General features: G+C 41.9%; 1 protein-coding gene across 1 annotated transcript in view; it reads right to left on the reverse strand.

Moving 5' to 3' along the window:
- Positions 1 to 1,618: 1,618 nt before the first annotated feature.
- The window catches only part of PFDN1 (prefoldin subunit 1), a 65,272-nt gene continuing 43,883 nt past the window's right edge, over positions 1,619 to 23,007 (reverse strand). Inside the window, exon 4 of the mRNA XM_059917274.1 lies at positions 1,619 to 2,021. Coding sequence (XP_059773257.1) covers positions 1,938 to 2,021 — 84 coding nt within the window. The 3' untranslated portion in view covers positions 1,619 to 1,937. The remainder of the gene's footprint in view (positions 2,022 to 23,007) is intronic.

Here is a 23,007-nt window from a genome sequence, read left to right on the forward strand (position 1 = left end):
CTGTTTAATTCAGTGACTTGATCTTTTTAATGTTCAAATCCATTTCTTATTGGTCCTTCACAAATGTGCTAAATGACTTTCATTTTTTTGGCCAAAGGCTTAGTGACAAAATATATATTTATAATTTTAAAATTATACATTCAAGGTAGTGGCATGATGTAACATACCACTGAATGATTTCTCTGCTGACACCCTGTATGTTTCAATAAATTTGTCTAAACCTCAACTGTCTCAGTTATTCCAGATACAATCTAAGCCCTGGGTTTCTCAGCCACTGTCCAGTATATGATGAGGAGCCAATCTACCTTTTCATTCTGGCTGCTACTAGGGAGGCAGGGTCCAAGGCCAGGTGTCCTTCAGCCAGGTCAAGGAGTCCTCACCGAGCTAGCATTCTCTCCCTAGTCCCACTGAGATATGGACTCACCAAGGAGCCACACTGGCTTTTACCCAGAGCCTAGGAAAGGGCATCTTGGTAACTGTGGTGGCTGCCCCAGGGCCTGCTCTGGAAGGAGAAGCCACAGCTGGGGCTCAGGGCCAGACCTGAGGCTTTCTCTTCCTGCTATCCCCTCCCAGAACCCAACCCCCGTCCACTGACACACAAAGAAGAGAGCTGTCATAATACAAACTAGTCAGCCAGGCCATCCATCTCAGTTTTGGCCACAGGGTGGCGCTGAGCCACCATAGCAGCAAGTCTAATTTTCCTTCTTCAGCTGGCCAGCCCTGAGAGGCACAGTTGACAGGTCCTTGCCTAACCTCGCCTGCCCACTTTCCCTCTGAATCAGCCAGGTGCTGATAAATAACTACCAGCTCTCTCTCTTTAAAAACAAACAAAAAGCCAAGATTTTGTAGCATCACCTGATTTCTGTGGAGTAAATGGTAGGTCCCACCGTAGCTGATTTCAAGCTACCAACGTGATATCCTGAACATGGACTTGGGAAGACAAGGGCAGGAGTGCACTGCTATGCAGTATTTCCACCATCCAGATACAACAGACTGTTCACCTCAAAAACACAGATAATGGCCAAATTTAGTAAAGTAATTCGGAAGGGGTAAGTTCTAAATACTTACTAACCTTATTTTTAATATAATTTAATGGTAAATTTACAAACTTAATTTTTAATAATGGCTACTGTTTAACAACTGGCTTGCAACAAAGTTCCTGAAAATTAAATAATTGGCTCTCCTGAGCCAGTACAAGCCAGCGCCAGCACACCACTGCCCCCACGCCTCCAGGAGGCCTCAGGATTGTAATTTCCACCCTATGAACTGACCAAAGGGAGACCGTCTTGGAGTGCTGCTGGTTTATTAGCAGATTTTCTTTTACAATGTTTGGGAGGAAGTGGGAAAGGAATCTTTAGGCAGACTGCCACTGAGGCACCACTGTTGTGTTCACTTACATTCAGCTGTGCCCTGCTCTCCTTTTCCTTATCTGCATACTACATGGAGGCTCAGAAGTTGAGGGGTTTACCTAAAGGAACAGAAAAAAGAAGGCAAGGCTTCAATGCAGAAGGAGCAGGCCCACGGCCCCGGAGGAGAACAGGGAGGAGCTGAGGTGGAGATAGCCTCTGCCTCTCTGATCCTGTTCTCATCCATCAGCTCAAGAAAAGCAGACTTAGCAGAGTGGGACAGATGTCTTTTATTGGTCTGACCAGCGTGACTAGTCGTAGGCCCAGGAAGAGCTCTCCTATCTGTCCCGGCTCCCATCTTCCCTCTCCTGGGGGTTCATGACTCACCCCCAGGGAAGAAGGGTGGCAGGCAGAGCCAGGATAAAAAATACAGGGATGGGATCTGAAAGGGGCTCCAGGTGATGCATAAAACATAGGGTTACCAGACCATCCAGATAAACTGTCCATCAGGCAGAGCAGAAGCAGTTTCCCTATACAGGCCCCTGGCCAGGAATGGCAGGGGTCAGGAGGAAGAGCTTCCCTAGAGGCTTCCTACTGTGCCCTTCGTGCCATCAGCATCTCCCGGATATTGTCCTCAGCTTCCTTCACACTCCGCTCCAGGTAGGATTTTTTCTGCTGCAATATGAGAAGGAAATAAGGGTTAGGACCAGGGGGAATGTGCCAAGTTGGCAGATGCAGCTTCTGTGCCCAATGGTTATGGCTTCTCTGTGACCAGTGACTTCCAGGAGCCTATTGTCTATTGGGAGCCAAGTATACACACCTGCCCAGAGTGTTCCCCCACCCTGACCACTGGGCACAGGGAGGGGGTTGCTCGGTACAGGAAGCAGGAGTGCTCTCTGGATGGCAATAGCACTCTTCCCCCAGAAGGAAGTAGACTCTAAAAACAGGCGTCTTGGTACATGAAGTTATACCAGACAGACAAAGGCCAGGAAATTCCAGGACAAAGCTCTGGCCCCATAACAGATTGTCTCTCAAGGTTTTCCATGGCCCAGGCCAGGCGCCTGTAGCTGCCACTGCTGCAAAATGGACAGCATACCCTCTGCTCTGTCCAGCAAGATGATAGATAGGCTGCATCACACGTCTCACCAAGGCAGATGAGTCAAGATGAAATCTGCTTTTCTAATGAAACTGTTGCCTGCCAGGAATCCAGGACAGTGACACTGAGTAAAACAGACCTTTTGCAAGTTTACCTCCTACCCCATCTGGGTCCTAAATTTAAAATCTCAACTTAAGACAAAGAACTTTACTTTCAGGAGCCACATGTGGACCAGGATTAACAAAAGATTAGTCAAAGGAAATGATGTGTGTACATTATTTTCCCTGTGGTCACCCCAAAAGTATGGTGGCTTCACCACTGGTCCCTGCCCTGAGGACACCGTTGTGGCTGCATTCCCACTTAACAGACATGAAATGAAGTCTCCCTTTTTGGGGAATACTCAAAATAATCCCCTCCCAGGGTGCATGTGACTGAGCCACACTAGAGCCAGAAATGCAGAGCCCTAGCCCAGATGCAGCCAGTGCCCTTCCCTCACCCCTCCTCCCTTCTTCACCCAAGCAGCTGGGGGTTCACTTTGACTACTGAAGTGCCCAGGTGACCTGGGGAAGCCAGGGAAAGGCTGGGGCAGAGGGCAGGTAAGCAGCCTGGTCTCAGGCCTTGCTTGGGAACTGATCCCCAACCTCTGAGACAGGAAAATGGAATGGAGTGCTTCTATTACCTGAGGCCTTCACCAATAAACCTCTCAGGTGCCCCTTCTACATATCCCTGCCTCTAACTTCTCCCACTCTCTGTCCAGATATTTTTTAAACGATAACATTTAGAGACTTTATAGTTTCCTTTAAGTGCCAAATGCTGAGGCATCCACAGTATTTTTTAGTAAAATTTTATTGAAGTATAGTTGATTCACAATGCTGTGCCAATTTCCGCTGCACAGCAAAGTGACCCAGCTACACACATATATATTCTTTCATGTTCCCCTCCACCATGGTCCATCATGGGACACTGAACATAGTTCCCTGCGCTACATAGCAGGACCCCACCGTTTATCCATCCTATATATAATAGTTTGCATCTGCTAATCCCACAAATCTTTATCATAGTTCTTATGTGAACCTCTGGTTCCTGTTTGTCTTCTAACTTCAAATTTCTTGAAGGCTAGAAAGAGCCCGATCTCTTTACTCATCTCCCATCTGTCCAACTTGCACACAATTCCTTACAAAAGAACAGGAGCTCCACAAAAACTCATAGTGACCATGATAATTCTATGGCTGAGGAAATTTGTTCAATTACACTGCTAAACCTGATATAGTCCTATCACTGTGATATCAGAGTGGGAACTTAAACTTCCTTTGATAAACAACTTGTGGTGAGTAAGAAAGAGGCAAATACTAGTAACTCCTGATACACAACTGAAGAATGTACATGTACTAAGTGTTGTGCAGCAGCTAGACAGCAAGTGCCATGCACCATTCTGGGCACCTTTTGGGTCCCAGCCCTGTAGGAATCTAAGGAAAAGGCTTGTGGAGCAAGTGGAGTTCTATCCCGGCAGCAGTCAGCCAGCGCTCAGGAGCCCAGGCCTGTTGCATTCCATCTCTGCCAACTTGCTGCCCCAGCTAGCAAAACCATAAACTTGGAGCATCAGCAAGAGCTTTTCTCCCTACTGCCCAGGCCTCTGGCCAATCAAATTCAGGTTGTATTCTCAGCTTTAAAATTCTTCATTCTGTCACATCTCTTCCTTCTATCTTCCACTTCCAGTTTCATTACTTTTTCATGATTTTTTACTACTGCATATCCTAAAGTCTTCAAGTTTCAGAAATAATGTAAAATGAACCTGTCTTTAAATCTTTAGTTTAAATAGACTTACTGGACATTAAAAAAATTTTTTTTCATCCCAACAGATGGGGCATCTCTAGCACAGACCTGCTTTCTAACTGTATTTCAATAGTTCCTGTCTCATCCTCAAACATACCTAAGCCCAGAAGACCCTCATAGTCAAACCCGGACCAAAGCACATGATGTGGGTTGAACTGTGTCTCTCAAAAAGACATGACGAAGTCCTAACCCCCGGTACCTGTGAATGTGACCTTATTTGCAAATAGGGTCTTTGCAGATGTAACCAAGTTAAGATGAGGTCATACTAGATTAGGGCAGGCCCTAAATCCAATGATTAGTGTCCTTCTAAGAAGGCCACGTTAAAAACAAAGGGATACACAGGGGAAATGCCATGCGTTGATAGAGGCAGAGAGTGGAGGGTTGCATCTGCAAGATTAGAAAGGCGCCAAGGATGGCCCACAACCACTATAAGCTAGAAAGAAGAAAGGAAGGAGTCTTCCCTAGACCCTTCAGAGAGCATGGCCCTGCAACACCTTGATTTTGGACTTTCAGCCTCCAGAACTGTGAAAAAATAAATTTCTGTTGTTTTAAACCACCCAGTTTGTGGTAACTTGTTATGCAGCCTTAGGACACCAATATAGCACCTGAAATGAAGGATGCTCCCCCAGAGACAGAGTTTATCCCAAGGTTCTTTTGGACCCACAGCTTCTATCCACACTGAATCACAGAGGCCTAGGTAAGGATCCCTAAAAGTTAGAATACTGGAATTGTACTAATCCCAGAAATAACTGTCATAGAATTGACCCAAATACAAATGAGACCATCAGAGAGAATGGAAAAAATTAAGGAACCAATGACTAAGTTAAACTTTTTCTTCCTTGAATCTCCACAGCTTAAAACCACTAGTCAAATCAGAAACTCTGTGGACCCTGCTCTTCCCCATTCCTGTAAATAACAACTCCGTTGCTGCAACTCAAGACAAAAACTTCAGTGTCATCCTTGAATCTTCTTTCTTTCACATCTGACATCCAATCAAACAACAAATCCTGTCAGTGCTATCTCAAAATGTATCCAGAATCTGACCTTAATGAAGAGCCTCCTAAGTGGTCTCCTTTCTTCTGTCCTTGACCCCCTTCAGTTTCTTCTCCACACAGTGGCCAGAGTCATCTTTCAACATTTAAAACCTTCCAATGGCTTTCCATCTCTCTCAAAATAAAAGGCAAAAGCCTTTTCAAAAAGCCACGTACAGTCCTGCTCTAAGCTGACTCTGACCTCCCGTCCCATGACTCCCTCTCTCTCACTCATTCAGCTCCAGCCACACTGGCCTCCAAGCTGTTCCTCCAATCCACCAGCTATGCTCCTGCCTGTCCTTTGCCTTTGGGTCTCTTTGTGTAGGAACTCTCTTCCCCAGATATCTACATTACTTGCTCCTTCACGTCCTTCAGGTCTTTCTCAAGTGTCACGTTATGGGAAAGGCCTTCTTGATCATATGCGGCTCCATACTCTCTATTCTCCTCACCTTGATTTTCCTCCTTAGCACCTATCGCCACCTGAAGTGGTATTTGTCTGTCTGTCTGCCCTTATGAGAAGGAAAGGTCCATGAGGGCAAGACTTTGTTCTACTCACTAATACAGTCCCAGTGTCTAGAAGAATCGCTGGTTCATAATAGGAACTCAATAGTTGTTGAATACAAGTGCATTTATCGTGGGAAATGATGCCTTACTGATTTACTTGTACACACACTCCTTTTTAGTTTTCCCTCCCAACCTGAATGAGGAATACCCATCAAAGGAAGCAAAGGCAAAAAATGACCATTCTCCTTCAAGGTGGTTTTCAGTTTTTGACATTGCCCTCTAACCTCTGCCCCTAGATAAACACAGGTTTAAAACTCAGACCTCACTGATCCTGATGGGGACATGAAAACCTTGCTCTCACAAACAGGCCCTAAGGGTCAAAGCCCTTACACTTTATTGTCAGGTCAACTTGTAAAACCATAAAACAAACCATCCCCATTTCCCACGTCCTGGAGTAGAAAATCCTTGAGAAACTGCTCCATGTGATGTCAGTGTCAGGGCCGCTGTGCACTACAAGGGGGTAATAACTGCTGTGGAAACTCTAGGAGGCATGTGAAACCCCCACCTTCCACCAGGAGTCCTGGGAAGGCATGTGCTGGCCTCACTGCAGCACCTTTCCGTCTTACTGAGCAATCTCCCTCAGAACCCTGTCTGTAGGAAATTCTCTCCTGGCATCAAACCACAGAGCTCTAGGTGCGGCAACATTCTTGTGGGGCCTTGTCCTGACGTAAAATTCTGAGATTTCCTGTGGGGCTCAGCACGGCCAGGGAAATGACATTGTTGGACTTATTGCTCATCAGCCTGAAGTTCTTCTTTCCGGGAGTCAGACTAAGGGGCTGGTGTTTCATTCTCATCCTCTCACAAAGGAAAGAGGCTCAAGTCCCTAGAACTTTTCCGACATGACACAATGTCTCAAATAGACTCCTGAGGTAATTCATCTTGTGACACTATCTCTATAGACTTTTCTTCTTTTCTTAGGAACTTTATCTCTTTCTCTAAATTAATATTTTTCCTGTTTGTATTATCTTAGGGTATAGAGAAGTCTTTTCCCCTCTCACCTTTTATTTCCCCACTCGTAAAATGAAGATTTGGGTAACACCAAATTAAAAACTCAAGAGCTTCAATGAATCTCATGTTCTCTCAGTCTGCAGAACTGTAAAATGGCCAGAGGGGGGCCAGCTGCCCATAATGGGGAAGTTTAGCAAGAGGCCAAGAATTCACTGAAGGCTGAGGAGGCATGTCTTGGCGGCCAGGGTAAAATGTGAAGAAGGCAGGGCAACAAGAGGAAAAAGAGAAAAACGAAGGCAGTGCAGGGGCACAATGAGAGAACTCAGAAAGGGAAATGAGACACGGATGGGCAGAGCTCTGAAAATGCAAGCGCTACAACAGCCTGAATGGGTGAGGAGCACTCACCAGAGGCAGGAAAGGCAGGCCAAACATGACCAGGGATTTGAAGATAAGAGACAAGTGATCCAAGGACACACATCCACTTGTGAACTCATCTGGGTTTATCCACTTCACCATTAAGGACACAACTAGGCTACAAGGTAATTGCTGAACTACATATGGCTGGGAGACAAGCTGAAAGAATGAGAAAGCAATTTTAGGCATGGAGCAGGAGAATAAAGGAAATCTAAGAAGGGGTTACTGTCTCTGCATCTTTTAGAAACTGCTTTCAAGACATCTTTCAGAGGTTCCTCTGCTGAAAGACAGGGACAAAAGACTTGGATCAAGCTGAGCAATGACCTTGGTTTTTCTCCCAGATGTTCTTTTACCTACCTGCTAAAGAGACTCTGACACTGCTACCGTATGGGGTCAGACTCCCAAATCCCACCTATGATCACATGGCTCAATGTACCCACGATAAACCTCTGCTCTACTCAAGTACCTTATAGCAGAGGTATACCAAGTGGTGGTGGTGGGGGGAGAGGGTGGATTCTCATTTCTTCCAAATGATAGTGTTTAGCCTTTTAGTCCACCTAAAGTTTATGTGATCTCTATCTACTATTGCCCTCCCTAACACATAAGCTTCATTTAAGTCCCAGAGAAAGACCAGTACATCAGACAACCTGAGAAAGAAAGAAAACAAGCTCACAGGTAAATGAAGAGCAAGGAGAGGCAACTGTTCCAATGCATATGGCAGAGATCAGGCTTCAGCCAAAGAATCATTATATTTATAGGCACCAAGCTTAAAACGATAAGCCAATAATCATGTCAAGTGATAAACAGCTGATGTAGGTAGGGACATTTGGCTCAAAGAATATTAAGGGGAGAAGGAACCCAATCACTAACTTAAATATCTAAAACAATGGCTCTTAAAGTATGGTCCCCAGACCAGCAGCACCAGCAACACTGGGGAACTTGTTAGAAATGCACGTTCTTGGGCCCCAACCCAGACCTACTGAATCAGAAACTCTCGGGGTGGAGCTTGGCAATCTGTTTTCACAAGCTCTCCAGGTGATTCTGATGCAAACTGAAGTTTGAGAATCTTCAAAAGTGGAAGTCAGCAAAATTCTTCTATAAAGGGCCAGATAGTAAATATTTTAGGCTTTGTGGGGTTGTCTCTGTCACAACTACTCAATTCTGCCACTATAGTGCAAAAGCAACACAAAAAACGTGCAAACAAATGGGCATAGCTGTGTTCTAAAAAACACAAAAACAAGTGAGCCAGATCTGGTCAGCAGGCTACAGTTTGGCAACCTCTCTTCTGAAAAAAGAGGGAGCCTTAAAAGGTAGAACTGAATCTAGCACGTAGGGATTTTAACTTTCCATGCAAGTTGCCTAATGAAAGCATAAATTTCCATCCATGCATCGTTCCATTCATTCATTCAAGCCTACTGCCAAACCATTTCTCCTCTTTTTTTCCTCCAAAACCCTGGTTCTTGAAGTTTGTAGCATCATGGTGTACCATCCTCTCCTCCCTTCCTCGCTGCTGCAATCTCCCAATCTCCCAATATCCTGGGTACTGCCCCTCATTCATCGGAGGCTCACTGTCTTCCTCTCCACCACTGCTGCACCACTTGAGGTGACTTCAACAAGAACGGAGATGATCCATCCAATACCATGACCTTCTCTCCCCTCACAATTTTTACTTTACCCCACCTGAGCCACCCAGCCCACGTTCATACCCTAGAGATTTGACAGCACCAGTAACTGCACCACCTCCAGAATTTCAATTTCACCGCCACTACTTCCTATTTTTCCAGGTCGTTTCGATCTGGTAACTCTCCCTCCAGCACTTCTTCAACCACATCACTCAACAAGTTTTTCATTATTCATTCTGCTTCCATGACCTTCTCCCCTCCCACCCAGCTCAGCTTCCACAGTCCATCATTTATATTTATTCCCCTCTGAACTCCCTTTTGCCCCTCTCTCCCTCTGTTGCACTTCCCTGGCAAAATACCAACCCAAGCTAAACCCAACCATCTACCTACTCCATGTTTGTACCCAAATAGCTGAATGTTGCTGGAGAAAAACACTTAAGTGTGCTGCATGGTTTTACTTTAAATTCAGAACTATGAATCTCAAATAGGCACTCACCAGTGTCCAGAAATTCTATTAAATTTTCTTAATATATTAAATTCTCTGCTCTCCAGGGCTTCCCTGGTGGCACAGTGGTTAAGACTCCGCCTGCCAATGCAGGGGACACAGGTTCGAGCCCTGGTCCGGGAAGATCCCACATGCCACGGAGCAACTAAGCCTGTGAGCCACAACTACTGAGCCTGCACTCTAGAGCCCGTGCGCCGCAACTACTGAAGCCCGCATGCCTAGAGCCCGTGCTCCGCAACAAGAGAAGCCACCACAATGAGAAGCCCAAGCACAGCAACGAAGAGTAGCTCCCGCTCGCCACAACTAGAGAAAGCCTGCGTGCAGCAACAAAGGCCCAATGCAGCCAAAAATAAATTAATTTAAAAAAATTCTCTGCTCTCCAAAGCAACTATTTCATACTTCATCTTGTCTCCTCAAATCTCCTATACTCTCTCCTCCCCTCTCATTCCCAGCTGAGAAAATAGCAGCAATCTGATGAGAATTATCTCTTTCCACTACCAAATCTACCACCTGACCTACACCTATACATATACTCTCTCCTTTCCTCGTGTTAAAATGGATAGAGGGGTTGTGTTTTGATAGAAGCAGAAACACAGCCCTTCCACTTGGGTGCTGAATCCATCCCCTTCTCAAAAATTTCACTCCCACAGTTATCCTTTTTCTTTCTTCCTAATCTTCAACGTCTCTTTCTCTGCAAGATCCTTCTTGGTAAGGCAAGTCACACACACACACACAAAAAACACCTTTCTTGTCCTCACATTCCCCTGTAGGTACTGCCTCCTTTCTCTCCTCCCCTTCTTGCAAAACCTCTTGAACCAATTGTTTAGTAGTTGCCTCCACTTCCTTACCTCCCATTATCTCCTCAAACCTCTCCAATCATGCTTCCCATCTACCCTATTGAACTTACTGTAGTCCAGGTCACCAACGATCTCTATGTTGCCCAAAGCAGTGGTTACTCTCTGTTCTCTTCTTACTCAACCCGTTCTTACTCATCAACAGCATTCAACACAATTCTTGAAATACTTTCCTCTCTTAGCTTTCATGATTCCACACTCTTATTTTCTTCCTACATTACTGGCTACCCCTTCTAAGTTCTCTTTTGCTGACTACTCCTCCTCTGCTCAACTTCAAAATGTTGACATTTTCTGGAAAGCTGTCCTTAACTTCTCTCCATCACTCTCTCTTAGAAACCCTCATCTAGTCTCATAGCTTTAAACATCATTATGACTTGTAAATTTACATCTCCAACCTAGACCTCCCCTTAATTCCAGATTTACACATCAAATTGCTTATAAAACATATTTTCCTGGTTGTCAAACCCAAACTTAACATGTCTAAAACAAGCACAATTGATTTATAGTCACCCCATACCCTCCCAGTCTTCTCCATCTCAGTGAATGGCAGTCATCCAATTGCTCAATTTAAAAACCACAGAGACAAAAAAATACAAAAGCCAACAGAAGCCATCCCTGATTCTTCTCTTTTCCTCGAACCCAATAGCACCCCGCAGCCACCCATCAGTCTTAACTTACTTCCAAATATATCCGGAAACCATCCTCTTCTTTCTATCCAGCTCCACTGCTACCATCCTAGTCCAAGCCTCCATCATCCTCGCCTGGATGTTTGTCATGGATATGATATTTTAACATGTAATTCAGATTACTTTCTGCTCAAAACCCTTGAAAGTCTTCCCATGACACTTCGAATAAAATCCAAACTCCTTAACCTGGGCAATAAGGCCCTGCATGATCTGGTCCCTGCCAACCACTCCAACCTTATTATGACTCTTCCCCTTTTCACTTGCTTAAACAATTCCACCAAACTTTTTCCAACCATAAGACATTTGCATCATCTGTGCCTTCCACCTGGAATGTTCTTCCTTTGGATACTTTTAAGTGGCTAGCTGCTGCTTTTCATTCAGATCTTAGCTGAAATTTCACCTTTTCAGAGAGGCCTCCCCAATAACTCTCTAAAATATCACCTTTACTACATGATATTTTCTTGCTTATATCTTTATTGTCTGTATCTGAATGTAAGTTCCATAACAGTAGGGAATCTTCTCTGACTTGATTAAAGCTTCATCCTCAGTACCAAGAACTGACATAATTAATTTAACCAACATTTATTGAGCACTCAATATATGTTAGACCCAAAGAGCACTGGGATTAGGGCAGTGAACAAGTCAAACACTTATTCACAGAGATTACGCTGTTGCAGGGCACATAGACATTTAACTACCTCTGCAATAAGGGCTCCAAGGGAAAAGCACAGTGTCTAATAGAGGAAACACCTGGTATAATCAAGGAAATCACAGAAGCACTTTTGAACAAGCTCTGAAGGATGAGTAGGAATTAATATAAGTGGAGAGGTTAGCATGGGGAAAGAGCAATTCCAGGCAAATGGAGCAGCAAGAGCAAAGGTCAAATGAAGCAAGACACGTTTGGGAACTAACTAAATGACAGCCAGTGAGGCTGAAGTACTGAAGTGCGGGGTGGGGCAGGGAGGGATAGATAATATAGAAGGATGAGGCTGGTGAGACTGAGTCAGATCATACAGGGTCACAAGCCATATTAAAAATTTGGTATTTATCTTAAAGATGATGAAAAGCCACAAGGTCTTAAGCGGGAGAAACAAAAACGTCAAATTTCCATTGAAAATAAAAAATTACTCTGGCTGCAACACAGAGAATGAGTTAGAGCAGAGCTTCCTGCAGAAAGCCCAGTCAGTCATGAATGGGTAATAGATGTGTCCAAGATATTGATCCTTTTAGTCCCTAGAGTGGCCGGGTGCATTCAGGGCAGCCAAAGCCCCCCTGGGCAGTTGCCTCCACCTTGAGCACCCTTTGTCCACTTACCCCAGTGAATCATGCAAATACTCCTCTGGGTGCTGTGATGTAAAAAGGGTTGGGAAGCACTGGGTTAGAGAATACAAGTGTGAATGTTGAGAAACCTACTAGGAAGCCATTGCAATAATCCTGGAACGAGATGACAGTATCTTAGTGGTGGCAATGGAGCTAGAGAAGAACAGATTCAAGAAATATTCAAGAAAAAAATCAACAAGAGGACTTCACCAAGTCCTTCACCATAACCTTCATTATTTATCAGAAGTTAGGAGGGGGGGTGTCAAGAATACCTCCCAAGAGGACCAGGTTTGGAAAAAAAGATGATAAGTTTAGTTTTAGACACATTGAGTTTAAGGTACCTGTGAAACATCCAAGTGAGACGTGAGAGGAGAAAAAGATTGGGGCAGAAACTAACACACCACTGTAAAGCAACTATACTCCAATAAAGATATTTAAAAAAAAAAAAAAACAGATTGGGTCTGAAGTTCACAGAAGAAGTCTGGGCTAGAGATACAATTTTACATATAGGTAGTACTTGAAGCCATGAGAATGAAATTCCTAGAGAAGGAACTCAGAATAAAAGGACTTAGCCTTATAAAAGTCAACATTTAGTAAGAATGAAAGGAAGAGGAAGAACCAGCAAGTAACACTAAAAAGGAGGGACACTGTGTCATAGAAACCAAAAGAAGAGTAGTTCAGGAAAAAGGATGAGATGACTAGAAATCACTGGATGTGTTCAAGTAGGAACCATGACAAAAACATGTCCGAAATGGTTGGGGGCAGGGGAGGGGAGTGCTCCATCAAGTGGCCTCTAGGATATCTTCCAACTTTAAAAAGTCTAGGGAATTCCCTGGTGGTCCAGTGGTTAGGACTCCACAAGCTCTCACTGCTGAGGGCCTGGGTTCAATCCCTAGTCGGGGAACTAAGAGCCCACAAGCCATGTGGTGCAGCCAAAAAAATAAAAATAAAAAGTCTATAGCTCTTTGAGACCTGACCCTAAAACTTCATGAAGGAAAACTACCCAATATTTTAATTGTCACAGATGAGCCCTAAGAGTATGTGTACTGTAGTGTCAGGATAAATAATTTCACCTCCTAACTTCAAAGGAGACACTGGGCTTTGTACAGATCCAACACAAGGGTTGTAGAAATATCAGTATAATTACGCTCAAGGAAATTATGAGAAGGGCTGAAATGCTATAGTCAGGAAATAAAGATGCAAAAAAAATGTCCTTCAGAGACCACACAATGCCACAACTGAGAACTGTGTGTTGGATAAATCTATTAACAGTATACTAAACATGACAAGTATTTGATTCAGGATCTGCGTAAAAGAGATCAGAAAAAGGATGCACAAAGACCACTACCAATATCACAACCCTGAGGTCTTTGATTCCTTTCTAAAACAAACCAAAAAACCCTAAAAATTATAGTCCTCATAGGACACTATTCTAAGTTCCATCATATATGAGAAATAAATGTACCCAGTACATAAAAAGAAGTCTCATGAAAACAAATTTTACAACAGCAAGACATTTCCTCATATACACTGTTTTACTTCTGGTTCTCCAGGGTCAGAAAGCCAAGTATCTATCAATAGGACTATTAAAACTCTACAAGTCTTCCAAATGAGCAAATAAAACAAGTTTTACTATTTCAGTCTTTAGTTTACTCTAATCTTACAAGAAGAGCAAGAGGATCAAATCAACAGTTTTTACTATTGAGTTTGGCCTGTAGGCATGGTAAAGGGGTAGGTGAATAAAGGTGTGCCTTCTGAGAGCGGAAGTAAGGGCAACACCTTGCATTCTTGGAAGTGAAGGTGTAACTGACTCACCTGTGGCAGCAAGACTAACATGCAAGTATGTGTGGCAAAAGTCTGAAGTCAGTCTGATCCTACTCTCTGCTCCAAGCAAGTCCAAGAAATTCTATTTTCTTATAACTCGACAACAAAAAAATACACAACCCAATTAAATAATGAGCAAAGGACCCTCAAACAGACATTTCTCCAAAGAAGATATACTAATGGCCAATAAGCACATGAAAAGATGTTCAACATCATTACTCACCGGGGAAATGCAAATAAAAACCACAACGAGATACTATTGATACTTTACACCCACTAAGATGGCTATAATCAAAAATGGAAAATACGTGTTAACAAAGACATGGAGAAATCAGAACCCCCATATACTGATGGTGGGAAACGTAAAATGATACAGCTGCTATGGAAAACAGTTTGGCAGTTACTCAAGAAATTAAAAAGACAAAATTATCATATGACCCAGCAATTCCACTCTTAGGTATATACCCAAGTAAGAGAAATGAAAACAGGTGTAGTAACAAAAACTGGTGAATGTTGATAGCATTACTCATAACAGCCCAAAAGTAGAAACAACCCAAATGTTCATCAACTGATGAGTAGATAAACAAAATGTGGTATATCCATATAATTGAATATTATTCAGCCATAAAAGGAATGAAGAATTGATACATGCTACAACATTGATGAACCTTGAAAACACTAAGCTAAGTGAAAGAAGCTAGACACAAAAAGCCACATGCTGTATGATCTATTTATATGAATATCCAGAACAGGCAAATCTATAGACAGAAAACAGATGAATGGTTACCAGGAAGGGGAAATGTACAGCAAATGCTTAATGGGTAAGGGGTTTCTTTGGGGGAGGGGGCACAGTTGGTAATGAATATGTTCTAGAATCAGACAGTAATGATGGTTGTGTTTAAAAACAAGCATGACACGGCAAGTTCCTAATGAATTATTTTCAGAGCAAATTAGTCTTTACTCCACCCAAAGACTGAGAGTAACACATACACAAACCAGCCAGGATAAAATAAACTGACGTACTAATTTCTGAAAATTAACTTTAATGTTATCAGCAGAAGCATTAACATTTAATGAGTTAATAAGGTACTCTGGGAGAGCCAATGGACAAACAAAGGCAAGGAAACTTCTATGTGATCACATTACTACTTTCCAATCAAGTAATTTATTTATACAACTAAAAAAATAGAGATATGGCAACCGGAAACCCATAAAAGGACCTGGAGACAGTGAAAACAAGTAAAAGCTCAAAGCCACTAAAAGCACAGATGCATGACTCATCGGCACCTCCTCTGCTGATTTGTATAGGTCATCAGAGGGTAGAACTGGAGAACTATAAACATACTCTAATATCAAAGGGTTATTTTATAAAGCTTTCAAAAAACCTCAGCTTTCTTTTTACTAAGAAAGAGAAAAGGAAAACTCATAGTTACACCTGTCGGTATCACCAAGAAATCACTGTTCTCTAACTCTAGGCTAAACCTCTAGGTCAGGCAAGCAGCCCAGGGCCTTTGCTCATAGCTCTGAGTGTTCTGAGGGGCACTGAGAAGTCAGGTCACATTACCCAGTGGCACTTCTCCATCCAGGGTGATAAGGGGCTCACAGCATGATGAAATCACTCTATAGACCAGGCGTCACAGCTGCCCCTTGTCCCAACTCCACACCCACCCAGGTTACCATGGAACTGGTACAAACAAATAGTTTAATATGCTATTAGCTCTGATCTAAGTAGCTGACATAACACCAATTAAATTTATAATGACACTGGAGTAATAAAAGAGCACTTGGCACACTTCTCTTTGCAAACATGATTCAAAGGGTGGTTTTCCTTTTGCCCCTTCTTCAATTTCTAGCTGCTAGGCCACTTAGAAGCCACTTAACCTCTTTACTCAAAGAGTTGGTGTTTAGGGGTTTATCATTTTATAAGAAAAGGACCACTAATATTAGAACTAGCTACTGGGGGTATCCTACCATGGCATAGGAATCCTCATTTCTTTCTGAGTAAAAGTGAATGATAAAGTGGCTGGAATCTAGAATCCTGGGTTCCCACTCAAATCTCCCTCTCTTTCTGACTAATTCTGGTTCTGGCTCTGTGAAGGACACATGATCTCCATTTCTAACACGTGGGCAGAGGCCACCTAGTTTAAGAGATTGGCTTCACCACAGAATCCATGGCTATGAGGAAATGAGAGCAGCAGATATTATTAAGTGCACCAACCTGCTGGCGCTTGCATCCTTGAGCCCACTGACTAGTCTTACCAATGTCTATATTTATGCTGCATATGGAAGGAGTCATCAGGCCTTTTGGCCACTTTTACATGCTATACATTAAAGCCATCAACAATGGGTCCTTTGATGTTACATGTTCTTATGGAATACCCTACAGCAGTTAAACTGAGTAAACTACATATATTTATTAGTGTGGGTAGAGCACACACATACAAAAAAAGCAAGTTATTGAAAGACATGAACACTATGATATCATCTGTTGAAAATGAGATGTTATAAAACATGGATTGGAAAGATATACCTAATACCTGATAGATTTCTTCTGGTGAGTGGGAATGAGACTAACGTGGAGCCAGGAGGCAAGTTACAAAGGAGACTTCAATTTCATTAGCATGGTTTTATTTTTGTAAAAAACAAACAAAAATATATATTACAGTATTCTAACATTTGTTAGTTCTGGGTGGTGAGTACACAGGTGTTTGTTAAATTAGCTTTGTACGTTTGTGTATCTTTATTTTTTTCCCAGTTAAAAAGAAACCTTTATCTTATAAGTACATGGTGGCAATATGCTCAATCAGTAGTTACTAAGCATCCATAATATGCAAGTAAAAAAATCCTGCATTTACCGAGTATTTACTGTGTGCCAGGCTCAGTCTCAAGTGATTTACATGTATTATGTTATGGGGTAGGTACTTTTTGTAAGAAGGGAGACATGCTGATCCTCTTCACCTCCAGTTTTCATCAGCTATCAGTCCTGGCTTCTTCAATCTACTCTCAGGAAGACTACTAGCTTTTCCTATTGGTGTGTTTGGAAAAAGCAATTACGGCTCAACTCCTTCCGCTCTGCCAGGATCTGCCTGCTTGCAGAAGGTACACATTTTCCTCGTAAGTTTGACAGATATGCTCTGCCTGCCTCTGCAGAGACAGACCTGTGGTTGTCCCACGCTTCCAAAGATTTGCTGGGTAGCTACATCTAAATTTGTATGCTTAATTCTGGATCAGTATTAGAAACCATTATTACTGCTGCACACCTAAGCCACATCCTTCAACCTAAGCTTTATCAGTTATAAACGTAAAATACATTTAAAATTTTCATATAGATTTGCCTTTCAGTTGATTCCATACTTAAGCAGGAAATAAAAGGGTTATTTATTGTCCCCATCCATCAACCCTGCTGTTGCTGCTGTTTTACAGAAGAGTATATTTAGGCTTGGAGACACTAAGTAATTTACCCAAGGTGGTAGTATGTGGCAGAGTCAGAGTTCAGATTCATATTCATTTGATTCCAGAGCTCATATTCTTAATAATTATGCCAAGGCATTATGCTATGCATATCAGAGCAAAGAAAAGCAGTACCAATTACTTGCTAAGAATTTGTAAGATGAACTCAAACAATATTCTAAAGGTTGAAGCTTTTCTTAGTATATACTGAAAGAGGGTAGGAAAGTATGTTTGTATATGCATATGTGTGAGTGTATACAAGGAACCGTGAAAAGTACTAGTTATTATAAAATTCTTTTAGGGAACTTTTAACCTTCAACTCTAGTAGGCATGTTGGCTTCCACCCATTAAGTACCCCCTCCCTCAAATTTTACTCAAGAAACCACAGATACACAGCAGGGTTTCTAATCTCCTGTGCTTTAAATGAACTATGTTGAACTACTCCCTACAGTGTAGTTCCCCCAGACAGCATGCTCAGCTTTGAGATTAACTTGATGTCAGTCTCTATATTCTGCAATCCCTCCTCAGGGAAAGCAAACCTTCCCTCCACAGACCAGGCCTCCCTAGCTCCAGGTCAGTGCTAATAAGAGAAAGCCACAAAGCACTTGAAACTTAGGTCTAACTGAGCTGACAGCCCCTGCTGTCAACACAAAACCAAGGGCCTGCACAGCCCCCTAACCATGGAGGAAGTTGGTCCCATCCCTTCAGCTTGGCCCCTTCACAGCAGAGGCTTGCCCATGTGGATGTTCACTCAGTTCTCTGGACTCACACTGCACACTATCCACACCTCTGTAAAGAGCTTTTACATCCTGCTGCAGTGCCCCTGGCTCAGTCTGTGAACCTTGTTTATACCTCCTGTACCTACCTTTTCTCCTTAGTTGATCTAATCCAGTCCTATGACTTTAAATGCCACCTATAAACTGACAATTTATAGACAATTCTCAATCTTATTTCATTAGCCTGGAGTTCCGGATTCATATTTCCAACTGTCTATTCAACATCTCTACTTGGGTATCTAATAGCACCTCAAAGATAACAAGGCCCAAACCAAACTTTCAATTTGCATTTAAAATTACTTTTGAAACTTGAAAACTGATTAGGAAACACTGATCTATGAATTATCAATAGTACATATGTTCTCATAAACATTTGGAATCTCTGTGGAGCCCATCACACATGGAATGCTATGTGGAAACCACAGTGAATGAACAGCATTGCACTGGGAATAACTACTTGCCCAGAACAAGGAGTACTTATACAAAGTGAGTAGAAACAATGCTGATTTCATTCATTTTACCCTTAACTTGTTTCCCTTAGGCCTTTCCAGCCTCATTTCTCACTTTAACCCTTCATTCCACCACTCTACTTCCAGACTTCTGTCCATAGTATTTCTTTGATTTGAAATGCTCTCTCCTCTGCCCCAACCCTATGTAGCAAAATTCTAACTGATCTTCAAGGCCCAGCTAAAATGCCTCCTCTCTCATGAACCCATTCCAAATCTCTCCAACAGCTGAGTGAATGATATATGTGGGAGGAAGGAGGTATGATTCCTTCATAACAGGTTCAAAACTTTGAGTCCTCGCTTTCATCCCTACACCCAATTGTCTTAGCTCTACCTTAGAATATATCCAGATTCTGATCACCTCCACTGCCACCACCCTGGTGGCAAGCCAACATCAATCTCCCGCCTAGATATAATGCAACATCCTCCTAACAAGTCTCCTTCCTTCCACCCTTGCCCTCCATAATCTATTCTCACCAAAGCAGCCAGAATGGTCCTTTTAAAATGTAAATCAGATCATGTCATTCCTCTGTTCGAAACCCTCCCCAAACTCCCAACTTCAGACCATAATCCAAAATCCTTAATATGGCCTACAAAGCCCTATATAATCTATTCCCTGATACTTCTCTGATTTCACCTCCTACTATTCTTGATCACTCAGCTCCAGCTAAACTGGCCTCCTTGCTATTCTCCCAACTCATCAATTATGCTCTCACCCCCAGGTTTTTATACTTGCTGTTCCCTCTGCTTGGAACCCTCTTCTCCCAGATGTACACATAGCTTGCTCACTCCCTTCGGGTCTCTCTTCTCAAATATCACCTTATCAGAGAAACCTTCCCTGTCAACACTATATAAGACAGCTTATACACTCTCACCATTCTCTCTTTACCCTGTGTTGTTTTTATTTTTAGCATTTATCAATTATATTATTTGTTTATTATCTGTCTCCGCATCCCATTCTCCAGAATATAAGCTCCAGGCCATCAGGGCCTTTGCTAATTATGTCTTTGCCTGTAATAGTGCATGGCACATAGTAAATACAATAGACTGTAGGTTCCTTAATGTGTAAGATTGAAGGTAAGAACAAAAAGCCTCCATAGTTAGTCAAAACCCCAAAGTACTCTGTATAATCAAGACACCCAGCAAACATTTAATGATTTTTTTTTTTTACATGCATACACTTCTTCTGGCCAATTATTATTGGCCAGAGCCTCACATCATGAATCTTAGAATTGTTTAGTCCCCCCAAAGGAAGGAAAAATCAGTTCTAAGTGGAAAGTTCAGCCTCTGATATTGAAAGCATCAACACTTAAAAATTAAGGCAAATGATATTTTACAATTCAGTTCAAAACTTGATCCATTTTAAGGCTTCAACTATAGTACCAGAAGCTCCTTCTTCCTCTTATGTTTTCTATCACCACCTATAGCTTGTTTCCCTCTCGTACCTTCTCTAAAGAGAGAAAGACACTGAGCTTGCATTAATGAAGTCTCTGAGTTTGAACCCCAAAAGTCCAGAAACGGAAAGTAATTTTTTTTTTTTACAAATTTCTAGAGCCGATTAAACTCAACCACAAATGATATCAATCTTGAGCTACTGGGCTTCCCTGGTGGCGCAGTGGTTGAGAATCTGCCTGCTAATGCAGGGGACACGGGTTCGAGCCCTGGTCTGGGAAGATCCCACATGCCACGGAGCGGCTGGGCCCGTGAGCCACAACTACTGAGCCTGCGCGTCTGGAGCCTGTGCCCCGCAACGGGAGGGGCCGCGATAGTGAAAGGCCCGCGCACCGCGATGAAGAGCAGTCCCCGCACCGCGATGAGGAGTGGCCCCCACTTGCCGTAACTAGAGAAAGCCCTCGCACGAACCGAAGACCCAACACAGCCAAAAATAAATAAATAAATAAATAATTAAAAAAAAAATCCGCTCTTCGAAATAAGTGTGAGTTAACCTTAAAAAAAAAAAAAAAAAAAAAAAAAAAATCTTGAGCTACTTGTAAAGATTTTAAGTGCTGCCATGTATGTCATTCCACATGAATCACAAGACGTCATCATCTATATAGCATAGATATTGTTGAAGACTGTGCTCTAAATTATAATTTGAGACCCTTTAGTTCAGTTAAAATGATTATGTATTTCATTAAATTAGGGAGTAAAGCAGGTTGATGACTTAAAAAATGCCTAAAAGTAATAAGCATTCCCAAAGCCTGCAGTGTTCAATTGCTCAATTTCCAAAGCTTTAGGTAAATACCAGGATCTTCATTAATACAGGCTTTCCCAAGATACTCCTTACCAAGAATCTCTAATACAAGCAATCCATTTTTTTCTTTGGTGCTAAAGTGGCCAGGCTCAGACCAAAAAAAAAAAAAAAAAACACCAAAAGAATTACACAAAGGGATTTTTGGATAGGAATTCAGACACAAAAATCAATAAGCAACTTCAGAATATAAAAATCAGTAAACCTTCAGGTGAGTTGACACAGAATGTAGAACACCAGAAATATAACTGAAAATTTGCTCCCAGTTTTCACACACTCCACCGCTGGTAAATACATAGCAGAGGATAGGAAGGACATTTAAATCATCCTTTCAGTGATCTTCAACAGCTTTACAAACAAGTAGTAGACTGCTATCTCCATTTTACAGAAAGTTATTTCTATTATTAGGAAGAAGTTAAGGTGCAGGGAAGTCAAGAGCCAAATCCACATAGACGTTTATGATGGAAATGGGGGTTAAAATTACATGCAGGTATACTGAAGTCACATGTGTGGTTAATTTTATCAAACAACCTGACTCTCTGGGAACACTGAGTTAGGGCAGAAGAGAGTACTAAATAGATGTCTTTATTCTCACAATAACTCCTCCATTTTAACTACCATCTTCTCTGTCTCACCCTCTCTCACAAACTAACTGCACATTTCCACTGTCAAAAGCCACATTAAATTCAAGCAAAAGACCACAATCACCTGGTTAATCTCCAGTACAACCACTGATTAGAGGATGCTCTTTGAGACCCCCAGCTCTGGCTCTCCACTATAAGTGGATGTGGGTACATGAGCCCTATGGGGTTTGGGAAAAGAGAGAGCTCAAACAATGTACTTGTCAGCAACTTTAAACAAAAAACCCATTCAATTAGAATGGCACCATGTTCCTTTTGCCCTTTCTCCTTAGGAACTAAATTAAACAGATTACAGACAGTGGCAAGAGCTGGCCTTAGAACAGCCTCCCCCTTATTTGTTATTTTTAGCAATTTAGTCCGACAACGCCTGACAACTAAACATGCCTAGAATAGCTAAAGGGAGGGGGGATTATCAGATACTACCAGCAAAAAAACACTAGTCATCACTTCCTCCAACCCTAAGAAAGAATCATTTTCCATGTCTTTATAGCATCACAGAGTTTGAGCTTTTAGAGTCTCATATAAAAACACAGCACATATAAAACATCAGTGGAAACTGATAATGCTTCCTGACCTGGAGTATTGTTCCACCCTCATGTGTTTTCTTAAAAACAAAAGCAGAATAAAATGAACTAAAGTGTTTTACACAAAAGTTAGGAGTACAATGCATGTGTGTCCATTTTGGAAAAATTCCAGTGCAAGATAATTATGTACCCAAAAGAATGGCCTCATGAATAGTGATGGAATTCAAATATTTTTATTATACTGGTGGCAGGTGAGAGATTTGTTTGAAAACAAGACAGAGTGAGGTGGGAGAAAATCATAATTAGCAAGACAGCATCAACCACAGACACTATTTTTAAATGAAATAATGTAGTAAAAATTCTTTGAAAAATGAATAAAATGGTAAAATAAAAATGGTAAAGTCCTAAGCAGTATAACTATCTGCATCAGCAGATTAACTAAAATTCATTAAAACCCATTTTATAAAATTTACCACTTATAATAAATGTCCATGTACACTCAAGGAATTTAATAATTTTTCAACATTTTCTGAATTTTTTTTGCCACTATTCTAAGTATCATGTATTTTACATGACACTATAGGATAAAGCACTACAAATGATAAAATGATGTCTCCCTGAGTATGTTACTTTATGCATGTGGAGTTAATAAGCTATTACACAGCTCTATCCAAAAGGATCTCTAAAACAGGTGATACTTAATATAAACTACCTTTAAGCCATCACACAAACATCTCTGATTTCAGTTATTTAAGCAACTACTACAAAGATATCAAACAAGATGCTGTCACCTCATTTTACATTTTAGCTGGCAAA

This window comes from Balaenoptera ricei, chromosome 3 (assembly GCF_028023285.1).
Source record: "Balaenoptera ricei isolate mBalRic1 chromosome 3, mBalRic1.hap2, whole genome shotgun sequence".
In the NCBI taxonomy this organism is placed as follows: Eukaryota; Metazoa; Chordata; class Mammalia; order Artiodactyla; family Balaenopteridae; genus Balaenoptera; species Balaenoptera ricei.